Source organism: Corvus cornix, chromosome 1, assembly GCF_000738735.6.
Source record: "Corvus cornix cornix isolate S_Up_H32 chromosome 1, ASM73873v5, whole genome shotgun sequence".
In the NCBI taxonomy this organism is placed as follows: Eukaryota; Metazoa; Chordata; class Aves; order Passeriformes; family Corvidae; genus Corvus; species Corvus cornix.
In genome coordinates this window covers 117829625-117846489 of record NC_046332.1, presented here as the reverse complement: position 1 = coordinate 117846489, position 16865 = coordinate 117829625, and the positions used below count along the sequence as shown (strand labels likewise).

At 65.7% G+C, this 16865-nt stretch overlaps 2 protein-coding genes across 10 annotated transcripts; one reads left to right on the top strand and one right to left on the bottom strand.

Annotated features, from left to right (window-relative positions):
• Positions 1–342: 342 nt before the first annotated feature.
• Positions 343–6386, bottom strand: ILK (integrin linked kinase). Of its 3 annotated transcripts, none has more exons than XM_039554267.1 (13): positions 6279–6386; positions 4744–4837; positions 3518–3683; positions 3115–3210; positions 2927–3023; positions 2751–2834; positions 2559–2644; positions 2205–2314; positions 1818–1945; positions 1593–1714; positions 1411–1510; positions 1204–1334; positions 343–972 (listed from the first exon to the last, which is right to left on the bottom strand). In XM_039554267.1, exons 2-13 carry the CDS (start codon positions 4830–4832, stop codon positions 823–825), a joined length of 1359 nt encoding a protein of 452 aa, XP_039410201.1. In that variant the 5' UTR covers positions 4833–4837; positions 6279–6386; the 3' UTR covers positions 343–822. The 3 variants fall into 3 exon arrangements, with proteins under 3 accessions (XP_039410201.1, XP_039410206.1, XP_039410211.1); XM_039554272.1 differs by having other exon boundaries at positions 6322–6381; XM_039554277.1 differs by lacking the exon at positions 6279–6386 and adding an exon at positions 6199–6220.
• Positions 6387–6584: 198 nt separating this feature from the next.
• Positions 6585–16737, top strand: RRP8 (ribosomal RNA processing 8). Of its 7 annotated transcripts, XM_039554151.1 has the most exons (18): positions 6585–6784; positions 6861–7026; positions 7104–7503; positions 7755–7884; positions 8193–8299; positions 8405–8501; positions 10758–10937; positions 11229–11561; positions 11930–12012; positions 12355–12493; positions 12810–12944; positions 13022–13145; positions 13226–13362; positions 14040–14153; positions 14754–14935; positions 15044–15269; positions 15838–16048; positions 16294–16737. In XM_039554151.1, exons 1-18 carry the CDS (start codon positions 6710–6712, stop codon positions 16560–16562), a joined length of 3108 nt encoding a protein of 1035 aa, XP_039410085.1. In that variant the 5' UTR covers positions 6585–6709; the 3' UTR covers positions 16563–16737. The 7 variants fall into 7 exon arrangements, with proteins under 7 accessions (XP_039410085.1, XP_039410080.1, XP_039410091.1 ...); XM_039554146.1 differs by having other exon boundaries at positions 10758–11561; XM_039554157.1 differs by lacking the exons at positions 15044–15269; positions 15838–16048; positions 16294–16737 and having other exon boundaries at positions 10758–11561; positions 14699–14857.
• Positions 16738–16865: the final 128 nt, after the last annotated feature.

The following is a 16865-nucleotide window of genomic DNA, read 5'->3' as shown; positions in this document are numbered from 1 at the left end:
TTCTCCTTCCCTAAACTGCCCCTTATCTCCCACAGAGAATGCCCTGGGGGCTGCACAGGCAGCACTACAAATGGAGCCAGGGATGGGACCCTGACCCACCCCTCCTGCACCGGGCACCTCCCGAGGGGGCCCTGTGCCCATCTACCTGCGCCGGGCGCCAGAGGGTTGCTGTGGGTGCTGATTTGTGCCCAGGGCTCTGTGGGCTGCAGGGCAGCCCCCTATCAATCCAGCCCCACCCTCAGTCCTAGACAGCCCCTGTGAGTCCCAGACCCCCAATCACTTCAGCCACTCTCCCACCGTCCAACTCCCCCCCCTTTTCCCGCCCTGAACCCCAGCAACTGGTTCCATACCAAATGTTTATTTGGTTGCCAGTGGCCATTCTGGGACCAGAGGGAAGTGGCCAGTGAAGCGCAAAGCGGGGGCAGTGCTGGGCACCACAGGGGGCCTCTCCTGGCCTGCCCCTTCCCCCCCAGCCTTGGGGGGTTGAGTCCTGGGTTGGGCTGTGCCCAGCAAGGGGGACAGGGGGCCTCACAGCCCCATCCCCCAGCAGCAGGGCCAGGCCACATGCCGTGCCCTGGGTAGGGGGGCTGCACTGGATTGGGGGCTGCCCAGAGGCTGGGTTATGGCTACCCTGGTGAGGGGCTACCCTGGGTGGGGGTCCGGAGCTTGCAGAGCTCCAGCACAGGCAGTGCCATCTGTACCGTGTGTCCGTGGCTGGCTCAGGGTGAGGGGTGTCCTCTGCTTGCCCCGTCTCTAGGGCTAAAGGCACTTGGGGGTGGTGGGGGGCGCAAGGCAGCACTGGAGAGGGGAGGCACCTCCCCTCTACTTCTCCTGCATCTTCTCCAGGATGGGCACGATCATATCGAACTTGGGGCGCTTGGCTGGGTCCTCGTTCATGCAGATCTTCATCAGCTTGCAGATGTGGGGGGAGATGCCAGGGGGGATGGTGGGACGTAGCCCCTCCAGTGCTACCTGCAAGCAAGAAGAGGGGCCAGAGTCAGGATTAGGGCCCTGCTCCCACAGGCAGGGACACCCTCCACCTGCCCAGGTGGTTCCACACCCTGTCCAGCCTGGCGTTGAATATTTCCAGGGATGGAGCAGCCAAAGTTCTCCAGGCAACCTGTGGCCTCACCACCCTCAGTGGCCAGAACTTCTCCCCTAACTCTGACCCAGATCACTTCCTTTGCCCCCCCACCCCCTCACCTTCATACCAATCTCCATGTTGGACAGGTCAGCGAAGGGCACCTCACGTGTCACCAGCTCCCACAGCAGCACTGCGAAGCTCCACATGTCAGCTGAGCGCCGGTTGATCTCCTCTGGTTTCTTCTGCAGGGCTGGGGGATGGCTGGGGGCTGAGTGGGACTGGGGGTGAGGGGGCCAGTCTGGGGGGGCTGGGAACTGGGCACTCACCTTCAGGAGCCACCCAGGCCGGGGCATACATCCGCCCCGGGCACTGGAAGGAGAACTTGACGTCAGCCATGCTGATTCGTGCTGTCATGTCCTCGTCAATCTGGGCAGAGTGGGCAGTCAGCAGGAGCCCCCCTGTCCTGAGAGCCCCCCTGCCGTGGGAGAGGGGCTGTGCCCCCACTCACCATGACGCTGCGGCTGTTGAGGTGGTGGCGTGGGATGAGGGGCTCCAGCGTGTGCAGGAAGGCCATGCCCCGCGCGATATCGAAGGCAAACTTCACCGCCTGCATCTGGTCCACCACAAAATCTGGGAAGGGGGTAACAGGGGGTCAACCCACCCTAAGCCCACCTCAGGGCTGTGGCTGGAGAGCCTCCTGCTGCCCCCAAAACCACCGTTCCCCAGCACTCACTGGTCCCCTCGTGCAGGACGTTGTACAGGGAGCCGTAGGGCATCCAGTGGCTGATGACGATGGGGTGGGGAGCTGGAGGGGCCTGGCAGGCGCCCAGCACCGGCAGCACATTGGGGTGGGAGAAGATCCTGCAAGACAAGTGACAGCCCTGAGAACAGGGAGGGGCTGCCTGCACCCCCTCGCCTGCCCTCTGCCATCCTCCAGGGCCTCCCAGCCCTTGGCCACCACCCTGGAGCATTCTTGGCCCCACAGAGCCGGGAGGCTCCTGTATGCCCTATACCCTGAGAGCTGTCATTGCCCCAAGAAGGTGTCAGGGTGGCCCTGGCCAGATGCTGGTAGGGATCCCAGGCACATGCCGGGGTGGCTCCAGGCAGGTGCAGCACTCACCGCAGTTTTGGGTACTCCTCGTTGAAGTCCCGGCTCTTTCGCGTCGTCCAGTCCCGGATTTTCAGCATTTTGATTACAATGTCATTGCCCTGCCAGCGCCCCTTCCACAGCTGGAGAAGGAGCAGGGACACAGGCACCATGAAAGTGGTGCAGAGTCCCTAGCATCCCCAGGCCCCCGCGTGGGCCTCTGGAGCCCATGGGACCAAGGGTTCACAATGAGAGGGAGCCCCTTGAGCTGGGCAGGAGCCCCCTCCCTGCACGTGGCCATGGGACTCCTGAACAGCTGTGCCAGCAGGGCCAGGACACGGTGGTCTGCACAGGTACAGCATGCACCTGGGGGCAAGAGGGACCCACCTCTCCCGACTGGTTCTCGTTCAGTTTCTGGCTCAGGCTCAGCTGTTTGAAGTCAATCCCAGCAAGTTTGTTCAGGGTCCCATTCCCTACAGTAGAAGGGGGATGAATGCCCATGGCTGCTGGATCCAGGAAGCAGCGCCAACAGGGCAGGGGGGGACCCATGGCACCCCCCAAGGAACCCCCAGTCCTTACTGGGCCGGGTGCGGGTCGTGCCCTTCCAGAACGTGTCCTTGTAGGGGATCTTGGTGAGGCTCTGGCCCAGCTTCTCAGCACGCTCTGCAGAGGGAGGAGGAGGAGGGTGGCACCCAGAGCCTGCTGTGGCTGGCTGGAGGCTGTGTCAGTTATGGGGTCCTGGGAGACCCTCATACCTTTCAGGACCTCTCGCAGTGGTGTTTTGGCCTTGTCTGTGGGGGTCTCACCATATTTGTTAGCAATGCTGACCAGGGCGCCGCTGCCTACCAGGTCCTGTGGGAGCAGAGAGCGAGGACTGTGGTTTGTGATCTCCCCTCAGCCCCCTTCCCACCTCACCCTCCCTGCTGCCCATGCTCCCACTCACCTCAGCCACCTGCTCGTGTCCCCAGAAGCAGGCATAGTGCAGCGGTGTGTTCCCGTGCTCATTCACCGCATTGATGTCTGCTTTAAACTGCATCAGCTAGGGACAGGGGACAGTCCCTGTGAGCCCAGGACTCTCCCTGTAAGCCCAGGCAAGATCCCCATCCTCCTTGTGCCTTGTCCTGGGGGATGCAGGGGCAGCATGCTGGGAGCTGTAGGGAGGGGGCCAAGCTGGTGTGGGGCTCAGAGGGATTTGGAGGGAGTTTGTGAGAAGTGGGGAGCTCAGAGGCACTGGGGGGATGCCAGGTGTTCCTGACAGGTGATGAGGGGAACAAGTCTCACAAGGGTAGTGTGGGGGGCTACACAGGAGGTGGGAAAGGGCAGGTGCTGGCACAGGGGACAGGTACCTTCTGCACGATGTCACGGTGGCCATGGCTGGCAGCCAGGTGCAGTGGGGTGTCATCCCCCCGGTTCATGACATTGATGCGAGCCCCTCGCATGATGAGCATGTCCACCACATTTGAACGGCCCTCGCGGCAGGCCCAGTGCAGGGGGCTGAACCCATGGTCGTCCCTGCAGGATGGCAGGGGCCTCTGCTCAACTGTAGCCCCCTGGCCCAGGCACCACTGGCATCATCCTCAAAACACCAGCCGTGGGGGCCAAGGGACCGGGTTGAACATCCATCCCACTCCCACCCCCACCAGGGCCCCACCAGCCCAGGCCAAATCCTGTCTCCTCCAAGGCTGAATCACAGCTGGATCCTGTCCCCATCCCCCCACTCCGTGGCCAAGTAAGGGAGGAGGTGGCAGCCGGGCCTTAAATGGAGATCAGGAACTGGCAGAGGGGCTGCTGCAGCCCTGGCTTCCCTCCAGCCCAGACTCCCCATATTCCTGGTCCCGCTTCAGCCCCCTGGCACAGCAGACCCCATCTGCCCCCACCATGGCCCTGCAGGCAGGGGTACCTGGCACAGAACAGTCCCTTGGGCATCTTCTGTGGGTCTGGGAGAGAGCTCCATGTGCCTGGGACCGCCAGGAGGGGCAAGGAGGCACAACCAAGGGAGGCCATTTGTCTGGAGCATGTCCAGAATGCCACGGCCATGGCCTGGCTGGGGTCATGGTACAGGGTCAAGCTGTGCCAGCTGCACATACTGCAGGCAGATGCAACAAGCCCTATGCCCGGCCCAAACATGGCTGCTGAATGGCTGTGAGCACATCTTGGACTTCACAGTCCTGCAAGACCCCTGGCATGGGCTGTGGGGAGCAGACACTCGGGCACACAGAGTGCCCCCCACAACTCCCAGCCCCAGTGGTCCCAGCTGTGTGCCCACGCATCTGCCATGGTGCTCCCCAGAGAGGGGATGGGGGCACAAGGATATGGTCAGTGGACACAGCTGCCACCATGGGGACAGGGGAGGTACCCCCAGCCCAGCTGAGCCCTAGCTGTGGCTGTGAGGAAGTGGCCAGAGGATGTTCAGCCTCGTGCCTCAGCGATGCGGTAACTTCCTCCAGTGGGGAGGAGCTGTGTCCTGCCGTCTGCCCCCTGCCTTTCCATGGAGAGCAGCGGAAACTAACCCCCAGCACAGCCCCCCGAGCCCTGCACAGCCTCCTCCACCGCCCAGCCCAGCCCCACTCACCCCTGGTTGAGGTCGTTCTCGGTGTTGTCCAGCCACAGCCGCACGGCCACCGCGTTGCCCTCCCGGCACTGTGTGAAGATGTCGTCCATGGTGGCTGCGGGAGGGGAGGTGGGTAAGGACATGGGGACCCCTGACCCCTCGGTTGGGAGGTCCCTGGAACAGCAAGTACAGGAGCCTCCTGGCCCCCTCCTTGTCCCCTCCCGCCCCATCCCTGCAGCTCTCCAGGAAGCCGCAGGCAGGCTTAGGTCCGGGCTGGAGCTGGACTGGCGGCCCAAGGGGAAGAGCCTGGGTGACTCCAGCGGGGCCGTGGCCGCCTTCAGGAAGCCAGGCTGGCAACCCTGGGCTTATCACCAGGCACAGGCTGTGCCCACAGCTCCGGGGGGGAGTGAGACTGGGGGAGCTCAGCACCCTCAAGATGGGATCCCGCAGATCTGGTGGGGGAATGGGGCTGGGGGAGCTCAGCATCCCCAGCATGGGATCCTGCAGCCCCATGACCCTCCTGACCCACTTGGCTGTGCCTGGCATGGCACCATGCTCAGAAACTGGGACCCCAAAGCCTCGTGCACTCTCCTAGAATCCATGGGCACCCCAGCTCAGAGCCAGGCATAGAGCACCCTCCTGCTCCCCATGTTCCCCTGAGCCCCTGGCTGTGAGCATGGGACCCCCTGCCTGGGGGTCTATGGTGTTGAGCAGGGACATGGAGTGAGTCTCACAGTGTGGGAACGGAGACAGATAGACTATGACATGCCCGACATGCACCCACTGGGGCTCAAACCTGCCGCTGGAGGATCCCCCAGGATCTGATGCCCACCCAGACACGCTGGAACCCCCACTAGCTGCCAGCGCCTGCTGCTACCCCTCAGGACTCTGCCTGCACCCCTTGCCCCCGGCAGCTCCAGAGGGGTGGGATGCAGAGCCCTGGACTCTTGCCAGGGTCTCACAGGCCCCACAATGGCCCCAGCACACCCATGGCAGCATTGGCCCTGTCCCGGTTCCAGAACACCCACGGCCCCGGGTGAGATTTATCCCCCAGCCATATGCGGACACCTCAGGAAAAGGGGTCCCCAGGACATCCCACAGCGGTCCCGGTCCTGTGGGACCTCACACCGCAGTAATGACACCCCATCATGGGGACGCCCCACCCTGTCCCCTGCTCGGCCCGGGACTGCGCCCTCCTGTCACCCACCGGCCCCGACCCAGTCCCGCGGGGCTGCCAGGATCGACCAGCCCCAGCCCTGCCAGGATCGCCAAGCGCCCACCTCGGCCCTGCTCAGCACCCGGGGCAGGGGACGGGATGTGCAGACACAGTCTCCCCGTGTTACCTCAAACCAGCTGCTAGGGCCCCGCTCTGCCCTGCGGCCCGATCAGTCCGTCCCCTTCAGCCCTCCCCCCATCCCCCCCCTGTACCCCCAGCCCTTCCCTGCGCCCCCCACCCCTCCCGTGCAGCTCCCCCACCCGGCCCCGCCTCCGGTAGGTCCGTCTCCGGCCCAGCCCCGCTTCGGGTCGCCCGCAGCCGCACTCGCGGCCTCCCCAACCTGTCCCTGCTCGGTCCCGGTGCCGGTGCCGTCCCGCCGTTACCGGGTGCGTGTCCCGGCGGCTCCGCAGGGCGGCGGCTGCGGCGAGCGCGGGGCAGCGCGGGGGCTCCGCCCCGACACGGCGCCCCCTGCCGGCCGGAACCCGCCCTGGCCACGGCTCCGCCACACGGCACCGGGCGGGGCACGGGGCGGGGGCACCGGGCGGGGCCATCGTCTGAGAACGTGGTTATGCGGGGTGGTGGCGGGGCTATGGGGCGTGCCAAGTTGACTGGGGCGCGGTTATCCTGCCGGGGGCGGGGCGGGGCGGCCGCGGCACCGCCCGTGCAGACGAGGCCCCCGTCCGGTCCTCCGGCCGCGAGGTGGCGCTGTTCCCGCGGCGCTTCCCGAGCGGGAGCACGTGGGTCCCGGTACCGACCGAGGGTCCCCGCTCCATGTTCGCGGAGCAGGGCTGGAACGATGCAGTGGAGCCGCTGCCCCGCGGCGCCCCCGAGTGCCCGGGTCGACCGGTAAGCGAGTGGCGCGGGGGCGGCGGGCCGGGCCAGTCCCGAGCGCGCGGAAGTGACCGGCCCCCACTCTCCACAGGGGCCAACGACGGGGAAGAGACGGCTGCCCGGGACCGGCCGGGACGGCGAGGCGGTGCGGAAGCGGCCCCGGAAGCGGAAGAAGGCCGGCGGGCCGCGGGCCGCGGTGGGGGAGCTCCCGGCCGGTCCCGACGAGCCCCGGGAGATTGGGCAGCACCCGGACATAGGTACCGGGACGTCTCCAGGGCTCGGCGGGCCGGAGGGAGCCGCCTCCGCGCCCTGACCCCCCTCTTGATGCCCCCAGATGGCCCGGCTGAGCCGGCGGGGGAGTCCGGGAAGCCGGCGGGGCTGAGCCGGAGGCAGCGGCGGAACCGGCAGAAGCGGCAGCGGGAGCCACTGGCGGGGTCGGACGGGGAGCGGGGCTCGGGGCCGGGCCCCCCGGATCCGCCGGGCCCCACGGAGGCTCCTCCGGAGCCCCGCTCGGGCCGCTCGGCTGCGCTCCGCGCGCGAATGGAGGAGCGGCTGCTCGGCGCCCGGTTCCGGTACCTGAATCAGCAGCTCTACACCGGCAGCAGCGGGGACGCGGCGCGGCTCTTTCGCGCCGACCCTGCCGCTTTCCACCTGTACCACCGGGGCTTCGAGCGGCAGGTGCGGCGCTGGCCCGAGCGCCCCGTGCAGCGCATCGTGCGCTACCTGCGCCGCCGGTGAGCGGGAGGGCGAGGGCTGAGGGGGAGTATGGACCGGAGGGCCGGTGAGCGGGGGCCAGGGGCTGAGCGGAGAGCCGGCGGATGGACCGGGGAGGGCCTGGGGGGCGCGGGGCCAGGGGATGGCCGGGGGGCCTGTGAATGGCGGGGCTGAGGGGTGAGCGGTGGGGCCGGGGGATGAGCGGGGGACCGTGAGCCGGGGAGGCAAGGCGCCGGGCCAGGCCGCTCTGATCCCGTTACCCTTGCCCCAGGCCAGCGTCGCTAGTGGTGGCGGATTTCGGGTGTGGGGACTGCACGCTGGCCGCCAGTGTCAGGAACCAGGTGCACTGCTTCGACCTGGTGCCGCTGAGCCCACGGGTCACCGTCTGTGACATGGCCAAGGTACTGGGGGCACCCCCGGGGCAGGGAGTGGGTGCTGCTGGGCAGGCTGCAGGGGTGCAGGTGGGGGGACGGTGACCCGAGGGTCCCGTGCGGGAGGGGCAGCACGGGTGTGTCTATTCAAAAACTGGGTGTGCGCTTTGGGCACCCAGAGATGGGGCACGGCTGAATCCACAATCCTGGGGAGTCTGGGGGTGCTGTCCAGCCCCATCTACATCACCATCCTCCTCCTCCCGCTCCCGGGGGTGTGCAGAGGGGCTTCCAGGCCGTTTCATCATCCTCCTTTTCCCGGGGTGTCCCGGGGTGGGCAGGTGCCACTGGCGGCTGAGTCGGTGGATGTGGCCGTGTTCTGCCTGGCGCTGATGGGCACCAACCTGCAGGAGATCCTAGGAGAGGCCAACCGTGTGCTCAAGCTCGGGTAGGCAGAGATTGTGGGGCAGTGGGGGATTGGGGGAGGAGCAGGGATGCTGAGCAGTGTCCTGGGGGTGCCTGGGTGCCCTGCTCAGAGCTCGAGTGACTGCAGGGGGACCCTGATGGTGGCCGAGGTGGCCAGCCGCTTCGAGGACACCCGTGCCTTCCTGAAGGCCATGACGCAGCTGGGCTTCAGGACCGTCTCCAAGGTGCGTCGCCAGGTGTGCCCTCAGGTGTGCCTAGGGCTGGGCACTGGGTGCACCAGGAACCAGGGAGCCCAGGGAAGGAGCAGAAGGAGGAGGGGTGTATTGTGGCCCAGCCTGGTGTGCAGCAGACATGGGGCTGGTAAAAGTAGATGGGGGTGGAAGGGATTGGTACCTGGGGGACTGCAGATGGGAGAACGAGGGGACCAGTATGCACAGGGGTGGAGTCCCGGGGGAAGGTTTGGAGGTCCCGTGGACCATGGGGGTGCACTGTGGCAGTTTCGGATGGGGGTTGGATGGGGTGCTGGGGTCTGGGAGGGGATAAGGGGGGCCTGGGGCACACTGGGATTGTAGTGCGGGGCCTGGAGGTGGGCATGTAGCCCAGGACGGGGCTGGGGATCCCGGGGCCGGAGGGAATTGGGGTATGGGGTTGATGATGGGTGTTGGGCGTTTAGAGGAGTACACTGGGGGTCAGGAGGCCGGGGTACTCAGGCCCACAAGGGCTTCGGAACCAGCAGCTGGGGGAAGGAGGGCCTTGGGCACAATGGAGTCTGGAAGGAAGAAGGGGGGACCCGGAGTTCACTGAGGCCGCGGTGTCGGGCCGGTGGTGAGTGGAGCTGGAGGGGGCTGGGGGTTCCAGGGTGCCGGTAACGGAGTTGGCTGTTCCTGCGCCCTCAGGACCTCTCCAGCTCCTACTTCTACCTGTTGGAGTTCGCCAAGACGGGCCCGGCCCGGCCCGGCGCCGCTCCCGGGTTGCGCCTGCGGCCGTGCCTGTACAAGCGGCGGTGACCGGGAGGGGCGGGGCCGGCGCGCGGCGGAGGGGGCGGGGCCAACCGGGCGGCCCCGCGCCCGCAGCCAATAAAGCCGCTGTTCCCTCAGTTGTGCGTGCGCGTGCGGGGGGCGGGGCCGCGCGTGCGCAGTGCTGTCGGGCCTGCGCGGGGCAGCGCCCGGAGCCGGTACCGGGATGTCGGGGCCGGGCGGGCCGGGCCCCGCCGGGGCCAAGCTGGACATCAACCGCGCCGGCGTGGCCGAGCTGGAGGGTGCCCTCAGCGGCATCGGCCGTCGCCGCGCCCGCGGAATCGTCCGCAAGAGAGAGGTGCGGGGGGGCGGCGGGGACGACACCCCGCGCTGAGCGACCCGGGCCCGGGACCCCGGGGTAGGGGTGGCCGTGGCGGTGTCGGCCCCGGGGTGGGGGCCGGGGAGCGAGTGCGGGGGCGACGGTGCCGTTTCCGTCCCGGTAGCCGGGGCAGGTGGGGCCGGGCCGGGATCCCCGAGTCCCGCCCCGTGCCCGTGGGGCCGGGGTAGCGCAGCCGCCGCCGGTGCCGCCGTCCCTCGCTGCCGGGTCCAGGCAGCGCCCCGGGCCGGAGCGGGGAGCCGGGGGAGCGCAGGTTCCGGCGGGACGGGCACCGCGCCCCGACCACCTCCGTCACCGGCGATGATGGGGCGGGAAGTGCTTGCCGGGAGATCCTGCGGCGGCCGGTGACACGGCCGGGAGCAGTGGGAGCGGCACCGCGGGCCCCAGCCCCGGCAGATACGGGCGGGTCAGCGGCAGCCCTGCCCTGATGCTACGGGGATGGGCAGCGCCGCGGCCGGGCGAGGCAGGGCTGGGAGCGCTTGGCGTGTTTTGGGCTGGAAAAGGAGAGGTGAAGGGATGGATGTCCAAATGCTCGGGACACGTATGCTGGGAACATCGGGAGGCGGGAGGGCAGAAACCGGTGATGCAAAGGGAGGGTGGTTTGGAGCAGGGCCTGTCCGGGGCGGTGGTGCTATTGCAGCCCTTTGTGGGGAGCAGCAGCAGCGCCGTAGATCGAACCCTGCCGAGTCAGAAGGGCCAGTCGGGCCCTTCCCGGGCCCGGGGGCTGCGCTGGTTCTTCGCCGGCTCCTGCCCCGGGACAGCCCGGCCCCGCCAGGCTCCTCCCATGGCAGGCGCTCCGGGAGCCCGTGCAGGGATGATGGGAGGCAGCTGATCCCAGGTCGGGGCTGGGCAGTGCTTGGCCCGAGGTCCCGCGGGACGGTGGGTGCCTAGCACATGTATGTGTCTGCGTGTGTCCGGTTGTTCCCCTGCCCTGGAACTGCAGCTTCACTTCCCATTCTGGCACTGCTCATCTGGGGGGCACAGTGCTCCTACCCCAGCTGGCACTTTTGGGTTGCTGCCTCCCTTTCACAGTGCTGTGACTCTTCCCTGCGGGGCTGCTTGGGCAGGGGGCTCTGTGGGAGCAGGAGGGATTCTGTTCTGGGCAGGGCTGACTTCCCTCCGCGCAGGAGCTGAAGGGCTTCACTTGCTTGGATGACCTGCTGCACGTCAAGGGCATTACCACGCGCATCCTGGAGCTCAACAGCCAGCGCATGACGTGCCGGCGGCGCCCGGGCCCCGAGGGGCCCCCACGGGCCAGCCCCACTCCCTTGGGGGACAGTGAGGACCACAGGGCACCTGCAGCACAGGTAAATGCAGAAGGGTCCCTGCTGCCAGGTGCAGGGATAAGGGAGGAGGTTTGGCTCTGGGGGAGCTCAGGGGAACCTCACTGGATTCTGGAGGAGCTTATGGTTGTGGGTCTGGGGGTTCTCCACCCTGCAACCCCCCACAGTGCTGTTGAGTGGAGCCCCTGTGCTCCAGGGCCATGGCTCTCACTGGCAGCCATCCAGCAGCACTCCCAGCCCGCACCCGTCTCCTGGTCTCCAGCAGCCCAAGGCTGGTGTGGAGCCAGCCCTGCCCCCTGCCTGTTCCCTGCTCAGGTGGTGGCTGAAGAGGAGGAAGAGGAGGAGGAGGAAGAGGAAGCGCCAGGGCCCTGGGAGCCAGAGCGACCCTGGAAGGGTACCCCCAGGTCCGGAGCAGACCCTGATGGTTCTGGGGGGCAGGGACCACAGGAGCCCCCCAGGTCCACCAGGGAGCAGGAGGAGGAGGAGGAGGAAGAAGAGGAAGAGGAGGAGGAGGAGGAAGGGAGCTGCTGCAGCGAGGAGGGGGAAGACAGCAGCAATGTATACCTGTACTACACCCTGGGAGAGCGCTGGATCGACTACCTGCAGCGCACTGGGGATGGGGGGCTGCTGCGGCACCTGCGCCCCAAGGTGACCGGGGGGCCAGGGACTGCTGAAGCACTCAGGGCACCTGCAGGAGTGGGAAGGGGGGCTGGGGGTTCTGTGATGCCTGTCTGCTGGGGCTGGGGAAAGAGATGCTGCCCCAGTCCCCTGTGCAAACCCCTGCCCTGCATGGGGGTCCTTGCTCATAGGGTGGGGGAAGGAGGTGCTGCCCCAGTCCCCAGTGCTGCCTGGCCCTGGTGCAGCCCCCTGCCCTGCATGGGGATGCCTTGTTGCCATATGGACTCTGAAGGGGGAAAGCAGGAGCAGGTGGGGATCTGCCCCGTAGCTCTGGGCAGGGAGTCTGCAGGGGTCTGCCTGGGTTTGTCCCAGCCACTCCAACCTGCTGTGTCCCACAGATGAAGCGGAAGTCAGAGAACGGGCCGGACGGCCGGGCCTTGTCCCCCGGGAAGAAGCTGTGCAAGGGCTCTGACTATGGCAGGTGAGGGTTGGGGGGGCTCTGACTGCAGCAGGTGAAGGGGGTTCTGTGTGCTGGGACAACACATACCTCCTGCTGCCCACCCCAGGAGGATGATGGAGCCACCTGGGTCAAGCAGGGGTTGGCCCAGGTGAGATCCAGCCCTGACCAGTTGCCTGTCTGCTGAGCAGGCTGGGCTGGATGTGAGCAAGGGGTCAACAGGGTGGGAGCAAAGAGAAGGGGTCAGTGGGGTGGAGCTCCCAGTGGCGGGAACCAGTTCCTAGGGCCTCTGTCAGTGTGGCCTGGAGCAGGGCTGATGTGTGCCACCTCTGCTACAGCCTCACCTGTGCCTGGTCTTTCTCCCAGGACACTGGGTCCCTGCACACCCAGCCCCACCACCACCTTTGGGGACCTGCGTAACGCCAAGGTGGGGCAGGCCCGGCGCCGTCGCATCCCCTCGGTGGCCCCCCCACCTGAGCTACAGGACTGGCTCCGCACCTTCCAGGTACAGCTCACCTGGTGGCTCCAGGCAGCCTGGGTGTGATGGGAGGGACACAAGCCTAAGGGATCCCTGCTATGGGCAGGAGTTGGGCCCACGGTGGATTTTGGGTAGTTTTGCTTGTGTGAGAAAACACAGAGGAGGTTTCAGACCTGGCCAGGGGTGGTCACCTGTCACACAGCATCTGTGATCCACCTCCTGTGATGCACCAAGCTCCCACCTGCCTCGGGCTCCTGGCCTGGGGCAAGAGCCCTGGCTGCCAGGGCTGTGGCTGGGCTGGCTGGGGACACAGAGCCAGGGGTCACTGGGGGTCCCCCTGCAGCGCTGGAGCGGCCCTGAGAAGCTGCTGGCCCTGGATGAGCTCATTGACCGCTGCGAGCCGGCGCAGATCAAGTACATGATGCAGGTCATCGAGCCCCAGTTCCAGCGGGACTTCATCTCCCTGCTGCCCAAGGAGGTGAGTGGAGTTGGGGCCTGGCCTGACCTGACTTGACCCCTCTGGTGACCCCTCTGTGACCCTTCTCCCCCCTGCAGCTGGCCCTGTACGTTTTGTCTTTCCTGGAGCCACGGGACCTGCTCCGTGCTGCCCAGACCTGCCGCTACTGGAGGGTCCTGGCCGAGGACAATCTGCTCTGGAGGGAGAAGTGCCGTGAGGAAGGTGAGGGCCCTCCTGGCTGGGGGCTGGGGGGCCACCTCAGGCTTGACCCAGGTAAGGCACCACTGTGTTGTCCCCTGCAGGGATCGAGGAGCCCCTACACCTGCGGAAGCGACGCCTGCTCAGCCCTGGATTCATGTACAGCCCCTGGAAATTCGCCTTCCTGCGCCAGCACCGCATCGACATGAACTGGCGTAGTGGGGAGCTGCGGCCCCCCAAGGTTGGTCTGTGTGTCCCAGCAGGGACAGACTCTGGGGAGCTGTGGTCCCCAAGGTGGGCCTGGGAATGTCCCTGCCAGCGGTGGACCCTGGAGAGCTGAGGGGTTGGTGGGGGTTCCTCTGGGGACAGACCATACAGACTGGTATGGGGAAGCTGGTGCAGGATCTGCCACAGGGAGCAGATCCAGCTTGCTCAGGGCAGTGGGGCAACAGAAATGGGGTCCCCTGGGCCTGGAGAAAGGGGGTCCCTCCCCTTGCCCCTTTCCAAGGCCCCATGCAGGGCTGCAGCCAGCCCCAGCACCCAGGGAAGGTGCAGCCTCACAGGGCTCAGCCATGTTCTGTGCAGGGTCCCAGAACCCTGGTGATCTCTCCCTGGGGATCCCTCCTGCCCCTGGGCAGAGTCTCCACCACCCCTTCTCTTGCTCCTGCAGGCCTTGGGTTCCTGAGCCCCCACTCCCTGTTCCCCAGTAGCCCCCTTCCCCTGTGCAACAGCTGCCAAACACACCACACACCCCAGCTCTGCTGCCCTGCAGAAGCATCAGGGGGTGCAGGTGATTTGGGGACCCATCTGCCTTTCCTCCCCACAGCTCCTGCTGCCTTCCCACCGCTTGTTGTGTTGGGGTGTCCTGCAGGCTGGGGGGGTCCACACTGCCCCTCACACACCCCTGTGCTCCCACAGGTACTGAAGGGCCATGATGACCATGTGATCACCTGCCTGCAGTTCTGCGGGAATCGCATCGTAAGCGGCTCTGATGACAACACGCTCAAAGTGTGGTCAGCTGTCACAGGGGAGGTGAGTGTCACTGTCACCAGGGAGGCGAGTGTGGCACTGTCACTGGCACTGCAGAGGTCTGGGGCAGGGACCACCTCCCTGTGCTGGGTACAAGTGAGGCCACACCCTCACTCCCGGGCTCAGTTTGGGCCCTTTATGACAAGGACATGGAGTTGTGCGGCCCCTCTGTGCTGTTCCGGGGGTGGGGAGGTGTTGCTGTAGTCCGCAGGGATGGCGCAAAGAACGACACGGAATTCAAGTCCACGATAAATGGCATTATTTAATTAATTATCACCTTGTTTATATAACTTGGTTCACAATAGAGAAATGACATTATTGGGTGCTTGACCATACACCTCCCAGAGTGATTGGCTGAATGCTACGATGCCTATTTGAAAATATTTTCTTTAGTGTGGAAAACAAGACTATTCATAACAAGTTTGCACCTGTGAGATAAAGTCTTGGTTTACAAAAATCTCCACGCTGTTTACAGCTAGCTTGCGTGAGAAAGGAGACTGTCCAAGCAGCTGTAAAAAGCAGGAAAATTTCTCTGCTAACCTTTTCAGCATCTGCAGGGAGGTGTGAGAGGCTCACCTGTCCCTCGTGTCCTGTTCCCCACAGTGTGTGCAGACGCTGGTGGGCCACACCGGCGGGGTTTGGTCCTCCCAGATGAGGGACAGTGTTGTCATCAGTGGCTCCACTGACCGCACGCTCAAGGTGTGGAACGCTGATAGCGGCGAGTGCGTGCACACACTGTACGGACACACATCGACCGTGCGCTGCATGCACCTGCACGGCAACAGGTATGGGGCTGAGGGGTGCTGTGTGAGGGGGGGATATCCACAGGGGCTGAGGTTTGTTACCCCCGGGCTGCCCTGGCAGCTGGGCCCCAGGTGTTCTCTCACCTGCAGGGTGGTGAGTGGCTCCCGGGACGCCACACTGCGGCTCTGGGACATCGAGACGGGGCAGTGCCTGCACGTGCTGATGGGGCACGTGGCAGCCGTACGCTGTGTCCAGTATGATGGCAACAAGGTGGTCAGTGGTGCCTATGACTACACAGTCAAGGTGTGGGACCCTGAGAGCGAGAGCTGCACCCATACACTGCAGGGGCACACCAACCGCGTCTACTCACTGCAGGTACAGCCTGCACACGTCCCCTCCTGCTGCCTTGCCCCTCTCCGGCTCCCCTGCCCTCCCTACTCCCCAGCAGGTACAACCTGCCTTCCTGCTGGCTTGCCCTATCGCTCTCCTGCCTTCCAGTCAAGGGGCACAAGCTCTGCCAAAGGTCCCACATGTGCTGTAGGGACAAATGGGCTATGTCTGTGTCATGCAGGGCCCTGTGTGCTTTGCAGGGACATGTGGGCCATGTCTGTGCCCTGAAGGGATGTATCTGCCATGCAAGGACACACGGACCATGTTTGTGTCCTGTGGGGACAGTCTCTGCCCCCCTGACCCGACTTCCCACACACACATATGCTGTGGACACAAACGCTCCTCCATGCCCCTTCCCTGGAGCATTTCCACAGCCCAAAAAGCCAAGAGGTGTGTGAGCCCACGTCGCAGCTGCTGAACTGGAGTCTCTGGTGGTGGTGCTGGAACTGGGGGTGCTGCATCCCAAACCAGTGGATACCAGAGCTGTGGGCTGCACCCAAACCAGGGGACACTCCTGGCCTCGATGCTGAGCTGAACCCCTTCTTTCTGGCAGTTTGATGGGACACACATCGTGAGTGGGTCCCTGGACACATCAATCCGCGTGTGGGATGTGGAGAGTGGGAACTGCCTGCACACACTCATGGGGCACCAGTCGCTCACCAGTGGGATGGAGCTGCGAGACAACATCCTCGTGTCCGGCAACGCTGACTCCACTGTCAAGATCTGGGACATCAAGACGGGGCAGTGCCTGCAGACACTGCAGGGTGAGAAGGGATTCCTCACCCTTGGGCAGTGGGGAATCCCTGCCATCAGGGGGCTGGGAAGGGGCAGCTCTCTCCCTTGGGGGATGAGAGGGAGCAGGGGTGGCTCCAAGCTGCCAGATGTGTCTGGACAGAGTGGTGGGTGTCCCTGAGGAGCCGGGGCTGGGTGGCTTTGAGCTGCCAGATGTGGCAGGACCCCTGTCACACAGCAGTAGGTGCACCTGGGGCTCACCGGTGTCTCCCCATAGGTCCCAGCAAGCACCAGAGCGCTGTCACCTGCCTGCAGTTCAGCTCCAAGTTCGTGGTGACCAGCTCGGACGATGGCACAGTGAAGCTGTGGGACCTGAAGACAGGGGAGTTTGTGCGAAACCTTGTGGCCCTGGAGAGTGGGGGCTCGGGGGGGGTCGTGTGGCGCATCCGTGCCTCCAACACAAAACTCGTGTGCGCCGTGGGCAGCCGCAACGGCACTGAGGAGACCAAGCTGCTGGTGCTGGACTTTGATGTGGACCTTAAGTGACCCCGGCCAGCCCGGGGGTCCCGCGGGAGGGGTGGCCCCGGCGCAGGCGCTGGCCCCCGCGGGCAGGACAGAGGGGAGGCCGGGCCGGGCCTTATTTATATGTGCGGGAGTGCCCGGCCGGGCCTGCAGGAGCATGTTTTGTACACGGAATATATCAATTTATTTCTGTACTGGGGCTAGTGCTTGCCTGCCTCAAGCCCTGAGCGCTGTCCTGGGCCCACAGCTCACACCCTCTGACCAGGGGCAGCAGAGGGGAGAGGAGGCCAGGCTCTCCCAGGTGCCACAGGGACCAGCTCTCCTTGC

Excerpts from the sequence above, each read along its gene's own strand:
- RRP8 (XM_039554146.1), top strand. The coding sequence starts at position 6,710 with ATGTTCGCGGAGCAGGGCTGGAACGATGCAGTGGAGCCGCTGCCCCGC. Across the intron at positions 7,885-8,192 it reads CCGTCTGTGACATGGCCAAG|GTGCCACTGGCGGCTGAGTC; the intron begins GTACTGGGGGCA and ends CGGGGTGGGCAG. Across the intron at positions 8,300-8,404 it reads AACCGTGTGCTCAAGCTCGG|GGGGACCCTGATGGTGGCCG; the intron begins GTAGGCAGAGAT and ends GAGTGACTGCAG.
- ILK (XM_039554267.1), bottom strand. The coding sequence starts at position 4,832 with ATGGACGACATCTTCACACAGTGCCGGGAGGGCAACGCGGTGGCCGTG. Across the intron at positions 3,211-3,517 it reads ACCGTGACATCGTGCAGAAG|CTGATGCAGTTTAAAGCAGA; the intron begins GTACCTGTCCCC and ends CCCTGTCCCTAG. Across the intron at positions 2,645-2,750 it reads CACGACCCGCACCCGGCCCA|GGAATGGGACCCTGAACAAA; the intron begins GTAAGGACTGGG and ends CTTCTACTGTAG.